This window comes from Oncorhynchus masou, chromosome 1 (genome assembly GCF_036934945.1).
Source record: "Oncorhynchus masou masou isolate Uvic2021 chromosome 1, UVic_Omas_1.1, whole genome shotgun sequence".
Taxonomy (NCBI): Eukaryota; Metazoa; Chordata; class Actinopteri; order Salmoniformes; family Salmonidae; genus Oncorhynchus; species Oncorhynchus masou.
The window spans coordinates 44314406-44335709 of NC_088212.1; the positions used below are offsets into that span (position 1 = coordinate 44314406).

The 21304-nt window shown below is 42.6% G+C and overlaps 1 protein-coding gene across 1 annotated transcript in view; it reads right to left on the reverse strand.

Moving 5' to 3' along the window:
- Positions 1–11318, reverse strand: part of LOC135545008 (whirlin-like) — a 110304-nt gene extending 98986 nt beyond the window's left edge. The window contains exon 1 of the mRNA XM_064972677.1: positions 10146–11318. Coding sequence (XP_064828749.1) covers positions 10146–10904 — 759 coding nt within the window. The 5' untranslated portion in view covers positions 10905–11318. The remainder of the gene's footprint in view (positions 1–10145) is intronic.
- Positions 11319–21304: the final 9986 nt, after the last annotated feature.

A 21304-nucleotide genomic window follows, 5' to 3' on the forward strand; every position in this document is an offset into this window, starting at 1 on the left:
ATAAAAGACAATACTGTGCAGCCGTATTCATTGACCTGGCCAAGGCTTTCGACTCTGTCAATCACCACATTCTAATCGGAAGACTCAACAGCCTTGGTTTCTCAAATGACTGCCTTGCATGGTTCACCAACTACATCTCAGACAGAGTTCAGTGTGCCAAATCAGAGGGCCTGTTGTCCGGACCTCTGGCAGTCTCTATGGGGGTGCCACAGAGTTCAATTCTCGGGCCGACTCTCTTCTCTGTATACATCAATGATGTCGCTCTTTCTGCTGGTGATTCTCTGATCCACCTCTACGCAGACAACACCATTCTGTATACATCTGGTCCGTCTTTGGACACTGTGTTAACTAACCTCCAGACGAGCTTCAATGCCATAATACAACTCTCCTTCCGTGGCCTCCAACTGTTCTGAAATGCAAGTAACACTAAATGCATGCTCTTCAACCGATCGCTGCCCGCACCTGCCCGCCTGTCCAGCATCACTATGGACGGTTCTGACTTAGAATATGTGGATAATTACAAATACCTAGGTGTCTGGTTAGACTGTAAACTCTCCTTCCAGACTCACAATAAGCATCTCCAATCCAATATTAAATCTAGAATCGGCTTCCTATTTCACAACAAACATCCTTCACTCATGCTGCCAATCATACCCTCATAAAACTGACCATCCTACCGATCCTCGACTTTGGCGATGTCATTTACAAAATAGCCTGCAACACTCTACACAGCAAATTGGATGCAGTCTATCACAGTGCCATCTGTTTTTTCACCAAAGCCCCATATACTACCCACCACTGCGACCTGTATGCTCTCGTTGGCTGGCCCTTGCTTCATATTCGTCGCCAAATCCACTGGCTCCAGGTCATCTATAAGTCTTTGCTAGGTAAAGCCCTGCCTTATCTCAGCTCACTGGTCACCATAGCAGCATCTACCCGTAGCACGCACTCCAGCAGGTATGTTTCACTGGTCACCCCCAAAGCCTATTCCTCCTTTGGCAGCCTTTCCTTCCAGTTCTCTGCTGCCAATGACAGGAAGGAATTGCAAAAATCACTGAAGCTGAAGACTTATATCTCCCTCACTAACTTTAAGCATTAGCTGTCAGAGCAGCTCACAGAACATTGCACCTGTACATAGCTCATCTGTAAATAGCCTATCCAACTACCTCATCCCCATGTTGTTATTTATTTATTTTTTGCTCCTTTGCACCCCAGTATGTCTACTTGCACATTCATCTTCTGCACATCTATCACTCCAGTGTTTATTGCTAAATTGTAATTACCTTGCCACTATGGCCTATATATTGCCTTACCTCCCTAATCTTACCTCATTTGCTCACACTGTATACAGATTTCTTCTATTGTGTTATTGACTGTACGTTTGTTTATTCCATGTGTAACTGTGTTTTTTTTTGTGTCACACTGCTTTGCTTTATCTTGGCCAGGTCGCAGTTGTAAATGAGAACTTGTTCTCAACTGGCCTACCTGGCTAAATAAAGATAAAATAAAAAATAAATAAATGTTTATATAATTTTATCACCCAAAACCAAATAATCTTAATGCTCATATTACAGCAATACCTATAATCATCCAATTACCTCAAGCCTAGATTTGCAACTAATAGTGGTAAAGCCTACTCTCAAGGTCCAGTTTATCAAAGTGTGAGGATGTCACCTTTCTGGACCTTTCATTATTGGGCCCATAGTTGTCCTGTGAGCCTGAGATTGTTCTGCATCCCACACGGCCCATAGTAAGGAAGTAGCCTTCCACAAGCCTTGGCTCCTGTTTCTGTAGCATGAGACAGCTTTATGTAGAAGTTCACCCCCTGGACACTGGTCTATCACAGGGTCTTACCCCCAATCTCCATAATGCTGAGTGCCAAGCAGAGACACACCGGTTTCCATTTTTACAGTCTTTGGTATGACTCAGCAAAGGATTGAACTCCCAACCTTCCAATCTCAGTGCAGACACATTAACCACAAGGCCACTGAGTTGGTCGAAAGTATTGCACTCTATAGGGTAATAGGGTGCCATTTTGGATGTAGCCTGAGATAGAGTCTAGAGCCCAAGTATCTTAATTTCAGACAGTAATTACAAGCTACAGCTCAATGCTCTAAACAGCTTCATAAAACACATAATTTACTACTTCCTGTCTATCTATCCATCCATTCCACTGCTGTCTGACGGACAGCAGTGATGTGCTGCTGAAGCATATCCGTTTCAATGTTTCTCTCTGTAGAGGGCTGTTGGTTGGTATTCTGAGTGAGTGGTAGAGTGAGATACACAGTATTGTCCAGGGAAGACAGAGTGCAAAGAGAGAATGACAGAAAGATATGTTTAGCAGTGAAAGGGAGACTGAAGAAAGAAAGGAATTTAGGTCCAGAGAGAGAGAGAGAGACAGACAGAGAGAGAGAGAGCGAGAGATGCAGAGAAAGTGAAAGAGTTGAAAGACAGAGATGAAAGATGGGTGACAAGAAATGGATCCCTGGTGACAGGAGACAGGTGAAAAAGAAAGAAAAAAGGAAAGAAAGGAAGATGGGGCAGAAGATGACAGACAGGTGGCTTTGATAAAGAGAAGCAGCACATACAATGGGTATGACAGTTCAGTAATGAAGCCAGGGACAAAGTCAGTCAGAACTAGGGGGGGGCATGTATGGGCTAGGGCCATAAACTAATCTAATTGTCAAAAGAATGAGCTCTCAGACTACAAATAACAAGAAGTTATTAGTTAGCATCTTACATTTAACCTTGGGCAGCTTCAATATGTTCATTCTCAGTCCTTTGGTGCAGTGTTGAATACACTTTATGAATACAGGCCCAGAAGTATAAAAAGAGCAGGGCATGATTTTGAGAGATGGTTGAGGTGAGTCTCGTGTCGTCCACTTTTCTTGAATCTCGTGGAGAGAGCTGTGCTGGGGTATGTTAGGCCCTGCATGGCCCTCCATGGTGCCTCAGTAAGGAAGAGAAGATATATAGCACACATTTTGTGCATGGGATGAGAACCCACCCAATTGATTCAACTCTAACTCCACATTTCAAACGTCTCCAAAAAAACACACTGCTGCCCCCTCAAAGTAAAATAGCGCTTTGATGAATCAATGGATGAACTGCATCCCAAATGGCACCCTATTCTCTACATTGTGCACTAATATTGAGCAGAGCCTTATGGTCCCTGGTCTAAAGGAGTGCACCGTATAGGGAACAGGGTGCCATTTGGGATGCAACCCAAGCCTGGCTGGGATCCACTTTGATAATACTGACCACGCCATGGCAGCTGAACACAACTGCTGCTCCCTCCCTTGATATCTATTTATTTAAATATTTGCTTATTATTCACCTCATTATTCACACTCCGCCATTATATAACGGTACCGTTTCTCTAAAGCTTTTGTCATGACATTCGCTTTTTGTTAGGTTACATGAAAAACTCAATTGCCCCTGTGTATCACGCTATATAAATAGCAGCAGCAGCATTGGTTAGAGGTCTGTTCCAGAGCGGTGGGAATTCAGCACAGCTTGTTTCTGCTTCATCTACTTCCTCCTGAATGAATGGAGAGGACGAGTAAGAGTATTAGCTATTCACAAGACTGTGAGGGCTGTTTTGCCTTCAGCAAATTCCTCTGTGTGTGTGTGTGTGTGTGTGTGTGTGTGTGTGTGTGTGTGTGTGTGTGTGTGTGTGTGTGTGTGTGTGTGTGTGTGTGTGTGTGTGTGTGAAAGAGATGAGTGTGAGGAAAAGAGTGTGTGATGAGAGCGTGTGGTGAAAAGAGAGAAAGAGAGGGAGGAAAAGAGAGAGGGAGAGAATGCAGATAAGAGTGACCGATATAAGCTCCTTGCCCAGCCTGTTTGGTTTACTGTGAAGAAAGAGTCACAACTCTGCAGGGGAGAACCATGTAGGTAAAACCCTATAGACCAAAGTTTCCATTTCACTTCAGCTACACTCCCCCCAGCTCTTTGACAGAGAAACGTACAGGCTTAAAGTAATATGAGATTTGAATATATTACACTGTATGTGTTCCATAACAGCACCAGATAAACAATGAAGAGTATACCAGTACAAAAAAGGTATGAAAATGTATGCATTCACTACTGTAAGTCGCTCTGGATAAGAGCGTCTGCTAAATCACTAAAATGTCAACGTAAATGTATATAACTGCTCACTCCCTCCAGCTGCTTCGTGTCTGGCAAACTTACAGTGGCACATTGTCTACATCTCAAATGGCATCCTATTTCCTAAATAGTGCACTACACTACTAAAGTAGTGCACTATATAGGGAATAGGGTGGCATTTGTGACGTATCCTTTGAAGTAGCACAAGAGAGGAAGCATTAGCCTTGTTGCTCCCTGCCTTAAATGCTGCCTGCTTAATTAAAAGCTTTAATGAATTATTTAGTTCTTGATGAGATGGGGATCGAGACCAATGAATAACTGAGAGGGAGCCACAGTCTCTCTCTGCAGGGAAATCATAGCAGCACAGCAGGGTGGTACAGGCAGGAACTGATAGGAGTCTGCTGGGAACGTATAGGAGACAAAAACTGAAAAGTGATGTAACAGTTATATAAAATGGCAATTTCACCCTGTGGATCTGATCAGTTATCTGGAACAAAAACCCTTTTCCCATAACGTTATGAGTTAATAACCCTTTTTCCATAAAAAAAATATGAATGCCTAAAAAAAATAACGGCGACAAACACACTGGAAAACCATTTTAATTTACTTTAGGTACACTAGAGCGCATTAGTAAAATCGCTCGGAAGAGGTGGTTTTAACTGCATTCTAATGTCGACATTACTTATGGAAAACCTATTATTAAGCGAGTTAAGGCTTATACACATTTTATGAAAATATATGAAAATATCTATGGCCACTTATGTAAATAGAGCTCTTTGTAATGGTTCAACTGTGTAAAGACTGTTAGAGACTGTAGTGACCTGAGCACCTTTGCATGTATAGTATAATTAGTTTATCCGTAGTAATTATCTAGTTATGGGTTCCTCATCACCTCATCAACCTACACGCAATACCCCAGAATGACAAAGTAAAGACAGGTTTTTAGACATTTTTGAAAATGTATAAAAGTAAAAAACTGATATATCACATTTATGTAAGTATTCAGACCCTTCACTCAGTACTTTGTTGAGGAAACTGTGGCAGCGATTACAGCCTTGAGTCTTCTTGGGTATGACACTACAAGCTGGGCACACCTGTATTTTGGGAGTTCATCCCATTCTTCTCTGCAGATCCTCTCAAGCTCTGTCAGGTTGGATGGGGAGCGTCACTGCACAGCTATTTTCAGGTCTCCCCAGAGATGGATGATTGGATTCAAGTCTGGGCTCTGGCTGGGCCACTCAAGGACATTCAGAGAATTGTCCCGAAGCCATTCCTGCAATGTTGTTGCTGTGTGCTTAGGGTTGTTGTCCTGTTGGAAGGTGAACCTTTTCCCCAGTCTGAGCGCTCTGGAGCAATTTTTCATCAAGGATCTCTCCGTTCATCTTTCCCTCGATCCTGACTAGTCTCCCAGTCCCTGCCAGCTGAAAAACATCCCCACAGCATAATGCTGCCACCACCATGTTTCACAGACTTTCCTTAGTTTAATTAAGGTTAAAATAATAATTTTAAAAAACGTAGGGATGGTACCAGGTTTCTTCCAGATGTGACGCTTGACATTCGGGCCCAAGAGTTCAGTCTTGGTTTCATCAGATCAGAGAATCTTTTTTCTCATGGTCCGAGAGTCCTTTAGGTGCCTTTTGGCAAACTCAAAGTGGGCTGTCATGTACCTTTTACTGAGGAGTGGCTTCCGTCTGGCCACTCTACCATAAAGGCCTGATTGGTGGAGTGCTGCAGAGATGGTTGTCCTTCTGGAAGGTTTTCCCATTTCCACAGAGTGACAGTCGGGTTCTTTGTCACCTCCCTGACCATGGCCCTTCTCCTCCGATTGCTCAGTTTGGCCGTGCAGCCAGCTTTAGGAAGAGTCTTGGTGGTTCCAAACTGCCTCCATTTAAAAATTATGGAGGCCACCATGTTCTTAGGGACCTTCAATGCTGCCGAATTTGTTTGGCACTCTTCCCCAGATCTGTGCCTCGACACAATTCTGTCTCAGAGCTCTACAGACAATTCCTTCGTCCTCATGACTTGGTTTTGCTCTGACATGCACTGTCAACTGTGGGACGTTGAATTGACATGTGTGTGCCTTTCCATTTCATGTCCAATCATTTGAATTTACCACAGGTGAATTCCAATGAAGTTGTAGAAACATCTCAAGGATGAACAATGGAAACAGGATGTATCTGAGCTCAATTTCGAGTCTCATAGCAAAGGGTCTGAATACTTATCTAAATAAGTTATTTTTATTTTTAATACTTTTGAAAATATTTCTAAAAACCTGTTTTTGCTTTGTCATTATTAGGTATTGTGTGTAGATTGATGAGGATATTATTTTGAATAAAACATTTTTTAGAATAAGGCTGTAACGTAACAAAATGTGGAACAAGTCAAGGGGTCTGAATACTTTCCGAATGCACTGTATGTGTGTTACACATGGGCAAATGGACAAGTACTGACAAGTACAGAAGGAGCATGTCTCTGAGTGCAAACACAATCCTATAAGAGTTGGATAGGAGCCATCTGTCTGGGATTAGAACATGTTTTGCAGAGTTGGACAGAAGCCATCTGTCTGGGTAATAATAAGGTCATGGTTGAGTTACTGCCCACCAGTCTAGTTCCTGCGGGAAGACGGGAGATGGTCTTCAACGTCGAAGTTGGGGAGCAGAGTGAGAATAACAGGATGCAGCGAGAGGAACTGCAACTCAAGGAGGAAGAATAGCCATCCGGCCCAGCCTGTGCAAATCCTCCTGTGACATTTGCTACATGCACTGTATATAAAGAACTGTGTAACCATATGCTATCCAGCTGAAGCATCCAGTTGGGAGAGTACATCTAGTTTGAGCTATTATCAGTGTCCGTCTAGATCTGTACCTTGAGAAGAACCGAAGACCAACAACAATACATTGACTCATAATTACCAGGTTCCTAACATAACAAGCTGAACCCATTCAAAACATAATAAGTAAGACAACACAACCCTATTTGCCTGTCCTTCAGAGACTCCTCTATTCAGGCACAATTAGCAGCCTGCTGAGCAATAACCACCAAGACCAACATCCATATATTTAGATATGATTTATATATATCTTAATACATGACTCTGCCAAGGCCCAACCATTCTAAATCCCTCATTTTGAGGCAACCAAACATATCCAATAGAATAAATGTTTATTAAATAAAAAAATATCTATTCATATTTTGACTCAGTATTTGACAAAATAAATGACTGGACGTGTTAACTTTGTAAAACTGTTTTTTCCTTCTAAAGTGATCCAAAATAGCCACATTTTCTATGACTGTGTTGAAAATGGTTCTTTATTTGGTCTTAAATTATACATCAATCAATTCTGAATCGTCTGAAAGGGCTTTTATTTTGCAACAACAGAAAGTTGCAGGTTGTGTATTGAAGTCTGACTGGGTGAAATCAGATGGCATTTGCCATACAATGTCTTGTGACAGACAGCCTGACGAACACAGACAGCAGCACTGATAAAATACACCTGCTGTGACAACAAAACACCCCACTGATAGCAACCCCACAAATAATGTCACTATGTGAAACACATTCATTTTCCTGACTAGATAAGAAAACCAGGCATTACAATGTCTGACTGAGTCTTAAATTGCACCCTATTCCTTACAATGCACTAAATGACACCATATGGGTTCTGGGAAAAAGTAGTGCACTTTATAGAGAATATGCTGCTATTAGAGACACACACTCCCAGTCTGCTGCTTGTATTCATCTCCCTCCACTCCACTCACCCAGCCCCCTCCACTTTACTTTTACAAATCCACTTTCAATTTCATACTACTTTTAGTCCACTATATAGGGGATAGGGTCATATTTGGGACGTCCCCAGTATCTGCACTATACTTTCTCTCCTCAGACTAGAAAAGTTCTGCAAAAATAGAAAATAAAAAAGAGAAGTTCAGCTGAGGTCGCATTGGAGACACAGGCCATGGTCGGGAGCATGAATCTGTGATCAGTGGTGTAGAATAAAATACAACATTGATTTTGATGGGATTAAAACTAGCGTCTTAAACTGGACCTTAAGCAACTGATGTTGTATCCCACATGACACTCTCTGTCACTCTGTTTCAGCAGACAAGGCTACATTAGTAGTTTGCTTTTCACTGGTCCTGTCCTTTTTCCTTAACAGACATGAATTGTCTCCCAAAAGGCACACAATCCCTTATGAGAGCACTACAGTTGACGAGGGCCTTTTATGGCTCACGGTCAAAAGTAGTGCCCCTTCAAAAAGAATATTGTGCCATTTGAGACGTAAAAAGAGCTTTTGTGTGTTTATTAATGTCACATTATGTTGTATTGGAACTGGGCATCATTGCTACTACTACCCTGTGTCTTGGTTTCTTCTGTTTTATTAATCTTCTCTATTTAGCTGTGGATAGGCATATGCACTATGGATAGGGACAGTGGCGACCCGTCATTCAGGGCACGTGGGTTTTTCGCCTGTTTTGCATGCTATTTTGGAATGAATATATGTCACATATCAGTTAGCAAACAACGTAATTTAAAAAAATAACATTTAGTTAATAAAGCCGCATTACAAACACGGTCTCTTTTTTTGCTTTCTTGAGTAAGGCAGTGCCAAAATGCAGGTGTTTCAGCCTAGCTCAGTGCTTTCGGTGGTGGTGGGGCAGCCAGCGGAAAATACAAAGTGGAGGGGCTGGTAATGTTCTCTCGTTGCGCCATGCTTGGCTCAGTGTTCTGTCACTCATGGGGACACTACATCACCGCAAAATCTACAGGTAGAGCTTAAACATTTAAGTACGTTGGGTGCTGCCATAGAGTTACATTAGAAGTGCCCATCCAAAAAGGCTCAAGGTCTTTGGCCACAGATAAAATGACGTCAAATTACGTTATATCTACATTGGCTTTGATTGGACTGATCATGTCGACATCATACTTTCAAAACATTAGCTAGCAAGCTACGACTGGGAAAATACATGTTCAATGGTCATCCAACTCAGAAATGCAAGTTGGGAACTCGAGCCTCTTTCTAGAGCACCGACCTGAAGATCACTGAAGTCATCAGGATTCAACCTTGTTTTTTTCCGAGTTCCCAGTTGTCTTGAAAGCACCATAAATCCAGAGAATGCCAGACTTTGATGTAAAAGACCGCTGCGCCACCTTCCTGTTCAAGTGAGCACAGCACAACAAGTTGAGTCCAAAAATGTATTGTATGCTGCTGCATAAATTATGTAATTTGTATTCTGTCGCTAAGAAAGTAATACTAAGTGTATGTTGTGTAGTAAGCTGTCAATTTTCCCCTCATAATTTAGCCTACTGTTCTGACTTGGTGGTGTACATGTAGCCTATAGCCTGTTTTAGAGAAATGTAAGCATTTAATATTGTAAGAGCTTTCATTGTCTGCTTATATGACCCCTTTATTTATCCTACGGTTCTGACTTGGTGTATAGGGAGAATACTGTAATAACGGTCCATGTTCTGAATTCTGTCGCTGTACATTTCAAAAAGTGATGAAAAATAGTTCCATAGACTACGTTCATCCTTGCTCGCTCATTAATGTATTAATCAAAATTACAGATTGCCTCTTATTCGCACGTCATCCCACTATGCCATCATTTGTACATCTCAATTGTCAGTGGAAACGGAATAGAATGTTTCAGCAAGTCAGCCATATCAGCTATGTTTTGTTAAAAGCTAGTAAATGAGGCTGAATTAACTGTTTCGCTGCCAGACAAGGCACCACTTGTCACTGTTATAGTGCAATTAATGTATTGTTTAATGGTGTGTTGTGTAGTGGCTTTGCTGGCATGCATTAAACATGTTTTTGTTTGTTTGCCCCACCAAGATGTACATGCTAAAATCGCCACTTGATAGGGATATCCGTGTACACAAACACACACACACACACACACACACACACACACACACACACACACACACACACACACACACACACACACACACAGAGATTTGAGGTGACAACCAATTTATCCCTGCTTCATGAAGGCTGTCCCAGACACACACATATACACACAGCCACACAGCCTACCTTGACTGCCTCCATGTGTGAGAGTCTGTCAAACAGCATGTCGTTAACAGTCACTATTTGATCACCGACCCTCAATCCCTCATTCTCAGCAAAAGATCCGGGTTCTACTAGCGACACATATATTCCCACGTCGTGCTCGGAGCCTCCCCGGATGCTGAACCCTAAACCCTCATTGCTCTTTCTGCGTCTCAGTGTCACTTGGCGGATCTCTCCAAAAGGCTCCCCCTGGATGAAAGCCTGGGGAGCGGTCCCATCAACAGTGGTGCTGAAACCATCCTTGCCGGGACACGCTCCTGATGATGCATAACAAGAGAGATCATGAGGGTTCATACAGTGAGCAGTGGGAATTTGGACATGGTGGTTTGCAGCATTGCCTACTTCTCCTTCGGAGCTTTCAGGGTTGTTACCACTGTTTTGCGGTAGATGGTCCGTTTTAAGGTACAGGCCCTCGGAAGTATACTGGTCAAACAACAGCTGGTCTGAGCGCGGAATGACCAACCGCAACATGGGGAGGAGTTGTCGTTTGTTTGGCGTGTTGAGGATTATTTTGAGAGTTTGAACTAAATCGAAGACGTTGCGCTTTGCATGGTAAACATTTAGACAGTGTATGAACTGTTCTCTCTCAAAGTCTGTGAGCAGCAGGTTGAGCGCGTTGTGCAGCTTCCGAACGTTTGCTGACAGCGCGCGGCCACCCGACCCAATTCCCGAGTTAGCCGTCGTTGAATTGAGTGAAACGCGCTCCAAATCACTGCTCATCATGCTACAGATTTACCATAAACAGCACACCCCATGCATTTGAGACACTGCTATAGAAGTCTCTCCGCTCCGAAAACACATGACCGCACGGTGATTCTTGGAGGAAGTCAGCGTTGAAAATGGTCATCTTTCCAATAATGCCTGTCGGAAGCATCAAATAATAACAGCTCTCCATTGCCGCCGCATCCTCGATCTTCACATATTTATGGAGAGTCCGGTTTGTGTGAAGGTGCACCGTAGATCCGTAGATGATGGTGAGAAAATAATTGCTTCAAAAAGTTGGCAAAATACTCGTGCAGCAGAGGAATATTTCTAGACTTGTCACAACAACAACAACTTTTATTCAACTGAATATTATCCTGGATAACAAAGAATACAGACAAGACGCGCGCGCTCTTGCTCTACGTGGCACCTGCATGTGTTCCTCTGGGTTGTCTGGGAGCAAAACTGTTCGCAATTGGTCATCTTAGCCTACCTATGTCATCATTATTTTTATAGACCAAAATTAAAAAAGCTGGTTGTTTCTCGTTCGTCTCAGTGTCCCCTTCAATTGCAAGGTAGTTGATCTTCCTCTATCGGATAAGAATATTTCATATTGTTACTTAAAAGCGCCGCACTTGCTCATTCACTCAGATCTTTTCTGATTAGGAAATGACGCAGGTGTGTGCAGTATGTATGAGTGTTGGTGAGAAACTGACGGGATTGCGAGGCGTTACACATCCACACATACAGATGCTTGGCAATACGTGAGTTGTTCTCATTGAAGTAAATAATAGAAGTTCCCAGCTACAGTATCACTACGCTCCAGTTAATTTACCTTACACAAGAAAGTTCCATAATGTACATGAGATCTACCCAGGCTAGTGAGAGTGGCATCGAGAGTTCACTACTTAATTTCAATCACGTGTAGGCCTATGGACTAAATGCAGGGCTACATGTCCCCATTCAGTGTATTATAATACATCTCTGGTAATTCTATAATTTTTTAGGCCAATATTTGGGGCTCCTCTGTGTCTGAGATACTGTTGCTGGTGACTCTCTATTTGTCAGGAGCTAGATAATAATAGGCTAAGCAGCAAGCCGACTTTAGGACCATACATCTGCATTAGCCAGGTCTCTACACAGACCTCATCGCATAGCTCCACACCTTACCATGGGCTAATTATAATCGTTATCTATTTTTAGGTAATTGTCTCCACCAGCAATAACACAGCAATATGCCTTCTCTCTCCTATCCACATATTTCCTCTTCCAGATGCACTCCACGATATTTGCTAAGGATAGGGTGAGCATGGAAGCATTAACGCTAGAATCCTTAGAAAAATGCATTGAAAACATGAAAATATGCCAAGACTGTGCAAAGCTGTCATCAAGGCAAAGGGTGGCTACTTTCAACAAACTAAAATATATTTTGATGTGTTCAACAGTTTTGTGTTTACTACATGATTCCATATGTGTTCTTTCATAGTTTTGATGTCTTCACTATTATTCTACAATGTATAAAATAGTCAAAAATAAAGAAAACCCCTGGAATGAGTAGGTGTGTCCAAACTTTTGATTGGTTCTGTATATTTACGGTATATGGATAACATGGGTTCATGGTAGGCCTATCAAAACATGCGCCACCAACCAGCCCAGCAACACATGAAAAAGCGAGCAGGCGTATTGCACATCTCGCTGACTTTAGTAAGACCCAGAAAGCAAGTGCCGACAAAAACAGAAACCTAGAAAGGTTTTTTTAAATGCTCCGGAGTTGCAACTGTTGGTAGGTAAGTAGCCTATCCAGAAACGGTCAAGTAAGCAAATGTCTACAAAAACAGCAGCCTACAAAAACAGTCGCTAACAACACGTTATTTAAATGCTCTGGATTTGAGAATGTTGTTAATTAACCTATTATGAGACGATAAAGCTGAACAAATAAATATAGGGTATTTCATTTACATGAGGGGGGAATTGCATTGAATCTAAATATTAATGTCCAATGATAATACATATGCTTTAGAATAGATTCATATCTCAATCATGTGTATATACTTTATTAAGGACAAATCTAACATAAACTCAGCAAAAAAAGAAACTTCCCTTTTTCAGGACCCTGTCTTTCAAAGATCATTTGTAAAAATCCAAATAACTTCACAGATCTTCATTGTAAAGGGTCTAAACACTGTTTCCCATGCTTGATCAATGAACCATAAACAATTAATGAACATGCACCTTTTGGAACAGTCGTTAAGACACTAACAGCTTACAGACGTAGGCAATTAAGGTCACAGTTGTGAAAACTTAGGACACTAAAGACGCCTTTCTACTGACTCTGAAAGATGCCCAGGGTCCCTGTTCATCTGCGTTAAAGTGCCTTAGGCATATGCTGCAAGGAGGCATGAGGACTGCAGATGTGGCCAGCGCAATACATTGCAATGACCATACTGTGAGACATCTAAGACAGCGCTTCAGGGAGACAGGACGGACAGCTGATCGTCCTCGCATTGGCAGACCACGTGTAACAACACCTGCACAGGATCGGTACATCCGAACATCACACCTGCGGTACAGTCACAGGATGGTAATAACAACTGCCCGAGTTACATCAGGAATGCACAATCCCTCCATCAGTGCTCAGACTGTCCGCAATAGGCTGAGAGAGGCTGGACTGAGGGCTTGTAGGCCTGTTGTAAGGCAGGTCCTCATCAGACATCACCGGGAACAACGTCACCTATGGGCACAAACCCACCGTCAATGGACCAGACAGGACTGGCAAAAAGGGCTCTTCACTGACAAGTCACAGTTTTGTCTCACCAGGGGTGATGGTCAGATTCGCGTTTAACATCAAAGGAATGAGCGTTACACCGAGGCATGTACTCTGGAGCGGGAACGATTTGGAGGTGGAGGGTCCATCATGGTCTGGGGCGGTGTGTCACAGCATCATCGGACTGAGCTTGTTGTCATTGCAAGCAATCTCAACGCTGTGTGTTCCAGGAAAGTCATCCTCCTCCCTCATGTGGTACCCTTCCTGCAGGCTCCTTCTGACATGACCCTCCAGCATGACAATGCCACCAGCCATACTGCTCGTCCTGTGCGTGATTTCCTGCAACACAGGAATATCAGTGTTCTGCCATGGCCAGTGAAGAGCCTGGATCTCAATCCCATTGAGCACATCTAGGACCTGTTGGATCGGAGGGTGAGGGCTAGGGCCATTCCCCCCAGAAATGTCCGGGAACTTGCAGATGCCTTGGTGGAAGAGTGGGGTAACATCTCACAGCAAGAACTGACAAATCTGTTGTCATTGTAAAACATGAGCTGACAATTATGCAGTGACGGATGTTAAAGACTAGTGGCGACCCGTCATTCAGGGCAAAAACCAATTGGACTAAAAAAGGTTTTTATTTTTTACAAAATTGCCTGTTTTGCATGTTATTGTGGCATTAATACTTTTCACATCAGTTTACAAACAATGTCAAAATAAATCCATCAGTTAATAAATCCACATACAAAGATGGTCTCTTTAGCTTTCTTGCGTATGGCAGCTCCAAAATGCAGGTGTTTCAGCCTAGCTCAGTGATTATTGTGGTGGTGGGGCAGCCAGCGGAAATTATAGAGCGTAGGGGTTGGTAATGTTCTCTAGTTGCGCCATGATTGGCTCAGTGTTCTGTCACTCATGGGGACACTACGTCACCGCAAAATCTACAGGGACAGCAAGAAAGTTCGAGCCCTTTGGGTGCTGCCATAGATTTACATTATAAGTGCCCATCCAAGAAGGCTCAAGGTCATTGGGCACAGATAAAATGATGTCAAATCACGTTATATCTACCATACCTTTGATTGGACTGATCTTGTCAACATCATACTTTCAAAGTCTCAGCTAGCAAGTTAGACAAGCAGTCATAATCATGAATTAAGTCGACAATCTCTTTGTAAATCCTTTTCAATCCTTGTCAAATGAAGAGAAATGATAGATAAAACGTATCGGTGCTCATCGCGCATTGGACATAAACATTACACAAGTTGGAAAACGCTAATTCAACAGTGAGTGGTTTGGAAGGGATCACTGCAAGCATTGCAAGCAATCACTAGCATGCTATTCAGTGGAGAGGGTGTGTGTTCCAATTATGGGTTTAAGGGTCTCTTCTCAGCTTAAAATGATAAACATTCACATGCAACATCCTCATTTTGCCCTCATTACTTAGCCTACTGTTTTGACACATGGTGCACATGTAGCCTACAGCTTATTTTTGAGAAATGTCATCATCAAATATTGTAAGCCCTTTCATTGTCTGCTTATATGCCCCTTTTATTTATCCTACCATTCTGACCTGGTGTACTGGGAAAATACTGGAAGAAGGGTCCATGTTTCTGCATTTTGTAGCTGTATATTTCAAAAGTGCTGAACAAATAGTTATATTGACTATGTCCATCTTAGCTCGCTCATTAATGTCTTCATTGAAATTATGGATTGCCTCATATCCGTTCGTCGTTCCCTTATACCATAGTTTGTACATCTCAATTGTTAGTAGAAACAACATTTGTTTAAGCAAGTCAGCAATGTCAGCTATGTTTTTCTAAAAGGCAGTAAATGAGGCTAAATGAACTGCTTCACTGCCAGACAAGGCTGATAGCCAGGTGTAGCGTTGGTAAGGATTCACTCCATGGTGCTGAAAAGAAAGCTTTATGTAGGCCTTAAAAGTTTGTGGGCACCGTTTGTTACCGTTATAGTACAATTAATGTTTTGTTTAGTGTTGTGTGGTGGCATTGCTGGCATGCATCAAAACATGTTTTGTTTTTGTTGCCCCACTGAGGTTTACATGATAAAATTGCCACTGATTCTAACTCCCAATCCATATTGCGATAGCACGAGCATGAGACCCATATTTTCATGTTCTAGCACCATCTAGTGGAACTGTAGTGTATGACGTCTCAAGTAGTTCCAGAAGTATGTTGGATGCAATAGCTTCTTGTAGGTTACTGCCCAAAGGTTTAAACACTTAGTAGGCTTTGAACTCAATCTGCGAGACAAGTCAGTGCGATGAGGATATCTGAACAGATGTTCAAATTTATTTTGGATGATAGTCCATAGTGATTCCACAGGTAGCGGATCTAGAATACCGACCTCGTCTCACATCATTTCAGATTATTCTGTATGTAAATCCGAGACACTCCATTTAGTATGACATGTTATGTTTCGTATGGTATGTATTCATTTGTGTTTGTGGATGTCCGGCATACATTTCGTATGATATGTTGCGAATTTGCAAAACGGATGATATGTTACGAGCTGGTTAATGTTAGCTAGGCTAGGGGTTGGGTTAAGGTTAGGAGTTAGGTTAAAGGGTTTTAGTATTTAGTAGGATCTCCAATTAGCTGCTGCTGAGGCAGCGGCTACTCTTCCTGGAGTCCAAACAGGAAACAACACAACAAATAAAATACAAAATATACATAAATATAAATAGCACTAGATTTACATTACAATTTCAGCAGACACTCCCATCCTGAGCAACCCACAGCTAGTGCATTCATCTTAAGATAGCCAGGCGAGACAACCATATATCACAGTTATATCCTAACCACACATCGCATACATAATACAATACATAATATAATGCAAAATACAATATAAAATGCCCAGAAATGGCTGTGTGTCTCTTCACAGTCCCCGTTGTGCCGGGAGGTTAGGCTTCAGCGAAGGGTTAGCTAAAAGGGTTAATGTTAGAGGAAAGGTTAGCCTACAATTCTACTGTAAGTAGTTGTAAAGTAGCTAAAAAGTAGTAAGTAGTTGAAAAGTTCCTAATTATCTAAAATGCTGATGTTGTCCTTGATGAGACTCGAACATGCAACCTTTGGGTTGCTAGATGTTGGCGATATACGCTCGACCAACTACCCTCCTTTCATTTTTTTAACCTTAAATAACCTTTTGTCTTATGTAACCATGCCAAACGTAACATATTCATGGTGCAATGCTGACCAGTACCTGATCACTTTACAAATATTTTCATTTCAAACATGGGACATTCTATTTCAATTATTTCTTAGAATTTAAAAATGTGGCTTATTCTGTTGATATTATTCAATCTGTTTGATAGATTTATTATGTAATAAACATATGTGATAGCATTCATTTTATGACAATTTCCTCCGCCCCAAAAATGTATTAGAGTTGTAAAATGTAGCCTATTTCTGTTGATAATACTCAATTGATTTATTCGAGTTAATTTATGTAATTGATATAATAGAGATAAACAGGGAATTCATTTCAGGGATGAAGTAGAAGAGGAGAAGGGGATTGTCTTACGTTAAGGCCAATATTAGCTTATCAGCAAAAATATTGATAGCCACGCTAGCTTCACCCTCATGTGGGTGCTAGCAAGCAAGCAAGCATACTAGGTAGTGCTAGGTATCTATCAACAGCCAATCCAGTAGGGGCTGGAAGCTATAGTGATCTTTGATTGGTTAATAGCGCCGTGATGTCACAGAGTATTGCTCTCTGTGGTGCTGACACCTGGTCAGATCTCAGTCTCCAGTATCTGTGCTGCAATAGTTTATGTGCCGGGGGGCTATGATCAGTCTGTTATGTCTGGTGTAATTCTCCTGTCTTTTCTGGTGTCCTGTGTGAATTTAAGGATGCTCCCTTTAATTCTTTCTCCCTCCCCTCCCAGTACCTTAGCCCGAGGATCATGCCTCAGGACTACCTGGCCTGATGACTCCTGGCTGTCCCCAGCCCACCTGGTCATGCTGCTGCTCCAGTTTCAACTGTTAGGCCTGCGGCTATGGAACAGTGACCTGTTCACCGGATGTGCCACCTTGTCCCGGACCTGCTGTTTTTGACTGTCTCTCTCTCTCTCTCTCTCTCTACCGCACCTGCTGTCTCGACCTTTGAATGCTCGGCTATGAAAAGCCTACTGACATTTACTCCTGAGGTACTAACATGTTGCACCCTCTACAACCACTGTGATTATTATTTGACCCTGCTGATCATCTATGAACATTTTAACATCTTGAAGAACAATCTGGCCTTAAATGGCCATGTACTGTTATAATCTCCACCCGGCAATGCCAGAAGAGGACTGGCTATCCCTCAGAGCCTGGTTCCTCTCTAGGATTTTTCTAAGGTTCCAGCCTTTCTATGAGGTTTTTCCTAGCCACCGTGCTTCTACATCTGCATTGCTTGCAATTTGGTGTTTTAGGATGGGTTTCTGTATAGCACTTTGTGACCTCTGCTGATTTGATTGATTGATTGATTGATTTTCCCTCCTCCACTGGTGGTGGTGCTAGCAGTTTTTCCCTTCCCCCAACTAGCTGCAGCCACGCAGATCAACTTCCCCAGCAACACTGGAAGAATGCCCAAAAGCTTCCCTGGCTCAATGTCATGATGACTTTGCTGCTCGCGCTCATGCGAGTAGAGAAGGTCTAACTATCTAAAGTGTCCATTAATTATATGACAAATAATCATTCACATTTTCTGTTGCTGCAGAATTGTTTTCCTGCTGTGAGAAGCATGGTCAAATCAATATACGGCATCTGTAGAGTTAGAATGACAATTCAAACTCTGTCATGGGTTCTCACTTAGCCCTGGGCTACTCTTTTGAATCATTATGTGAGCGGGACTAAAAGGTATCATAAACATCATTAGTATATGACTGACAACACACAGCCTTGTTGACCAAAGCACCAATCTAAACAGATGTGGGGTTATCTCATAGACTGAGGTTAGGGTGCAATAGGGTTAAAGGTGCTTAGGTGCAGAGGGTTGTTCTCTGTGGAGCAGCATTGCCTCTCACTGACCACAGCTGGAAGCCTCAGGCCAGGTTCATGGGAAGGGGCACGCTGGGACAAATGGGAGGTCATCAGGGTCTCAGCCTGAATAATTGTTTCTGTTTTCTTGTACGAGTAGGCTACGACCCACTAATGACTCCAGAACTTCCCTTTTGAGAAAATAAAAGTTATTTGAATTGGAGCGTTTTTAACTCTGGCCTAGATGTATTTTAGATCTGCTACCTGTGGAATCTCCACAGACTATTATCCAAAATCTATTTGAAATACTCAGAACACCTGTTTGGATATCATCATCGCACTGACTCGTCTCGCAGATTAAGTTCAAAGCCTACACAGACCGCTTGCTAAACTAAAATGATTCAATCATGGATTTTACATCATTATAGACCAAATATCCTGTGCACGCTCCCTGTGTTGGAGCTAACCAGCTAGCTAGCTAGCCATTGCTACCGTATCTACCGCAAGTGTTTGAAACCTTTGGCAGTGACCTACAGTAGACTATTGCATCAAACATTCTTAACATTCTTCTGTATCTCTTGCTACATGGACTGGGAGAAAGGATTATCTTTATCAGCTGTCTCCAGGTTCGGTTTTATTTTAAATCCATGGGGGGGGGCACAACTAGTATTACTTTGGAGCAATAATAACACAAGGTAAATTGGTCCTACTACTGTTCAAAATTGGTCCAACTACTGTACAAAAATGCATCTGAAATGTAGCCGTACACATCAACAACCGTTGTTTTATATAATAATACATGAAAGATATGCGCCCCCCTCATACGACATTCAAGTGTATCCGAAATGCAGCCATAGCTACACTGGAATACCGGAGGGGGGGTAACACTACGAAAAGTAAATGATAAATCTTTTACACATGTACTAGGAAGCTAAGTATTTATTTCTTGGGCTTCAAGAATGTGACTGATCAAAGTGCCTCATGCCTTTGAAAAATAAATCATTGAACTGATTGAAAGTAAGGGGATATCGGGGAACAAATGCCGTTGTCAAGGCTACTACGGCGCCAGTGCAATGAGTGGCTTACTCAGGTGTCTAAAAGCGCATATCAGACCAAGAGCCTAATGCTTAGTTCTTAGGTAGTTCTTTATGAGTTTTAGTTTTGAAAACAATCTCTCTGCAGAAGCGACAGTGACAGGGATGGTTCAAAACTGCTTGATTACGGTAGCCGAAATCTCAACGGCCCTCAAAGAACTTCACTGGATGTTATGCAAACTGGAAACCACATATCATGAGGCTGCATTTATTATAGCTGGGGATTTAAACAAAGCAAATCTAAGGACGAGGCTGACGAAATTCTACCAACATATTGACTGTCCTACTCGTGCTACTAAGACTCTTGACCATTGCTATTCAAACTTTCGGGATGCTTACAAGGCCCTCCCCTGCCCTCCTTTTGGCAAATATGACCATGACGCCATCTTCCTCCTTCTGTCCTATAGGCAGAAACTCAAACAGGAAGTCCCCATGCTTCGTACTATTCAATGCTGGTCTGACCAATCAGAATCCACGCTTCAAGATTGTTTTGATCACATGGACTGGGATATGTTCCGGGTAGTGTGCGAAAATAATCTAGACACATACACGGATACGGTAACTGAGTTCATAAGAAAGTGTATAGGAGATGTAGTACCCACTGTGACTATTAAAACCTACCCTAACCAGAAACCGTGGATAGATGGTAGCATTGAAAGCTCGATACACCGCATTTAACAATGGCAAGGCGACTGGTAATATGGCAGAATATAAACAGTGTAGTTATTCACTCTGCAAGGCAGAGTATAGAGATAAAGTGGAGTCACAATTCAACGTCTCAGACACAAGATGTATGTGACAGGAACTACAGACAATCACAGACTACAAAAGGAAAACCAGCCAGTTCGCCGAGACCGACGTCTTGCTTCCAGACAGGCTAAACACATTCTTCGCACGCTTTGAGGATAACACTGCGCCACTGACGTGGCCCGCTACCAAGGACTGTGGGCTCGCCTTCTCTGTGGCAGACGTGAGTAAAACATTTAAATGTGTTCACCCTCGCAAGGCTGTCGGTCCAGACGGCATCCCTAGCTGCGTCCTCATAGCATGCACAGACCAGCTGGCTTGCATGTTTGCGAGCATACTCAATCTCTCCCGATCCCAGTCTGCTGTCCCCACATGCTTCAAGATGGCCACCGTTGTTCCTGTACCCAAGAAGGAAAAGTTAACTGAACTTAAAGACTATCACCCCGTAGCACTCACCTGTCATCATGAAATGCTTTGAGAAACTCGTCAAGGATCATATCACATCTACCTTACCTGCCACCCTAGACCCACTTCAATTTGCTTACCGCCCCAGTAGATCCACAGACGATGCAATTGCAATCACTCTGTTTAAGAATGCTGTTTATTGACTATAGCTCAGCATTCAACACCATAGTACCCCCCAAGCTCATCATCAAGCTTGAGGCCCTGGCTCTGACCCCCGACCTTTGCAACTGGGTCCTGGACTTCATGATGGGCCGCCCCCAGGTGGTGAAGGTAGGAAACATCATCTCCACTCCACTGATCATCAACACTGAGACCCCACAAGAGTGCATGCTCAGCCCCCTCCTGTACTTCCTGTTCACCCATGACTGCATGGCC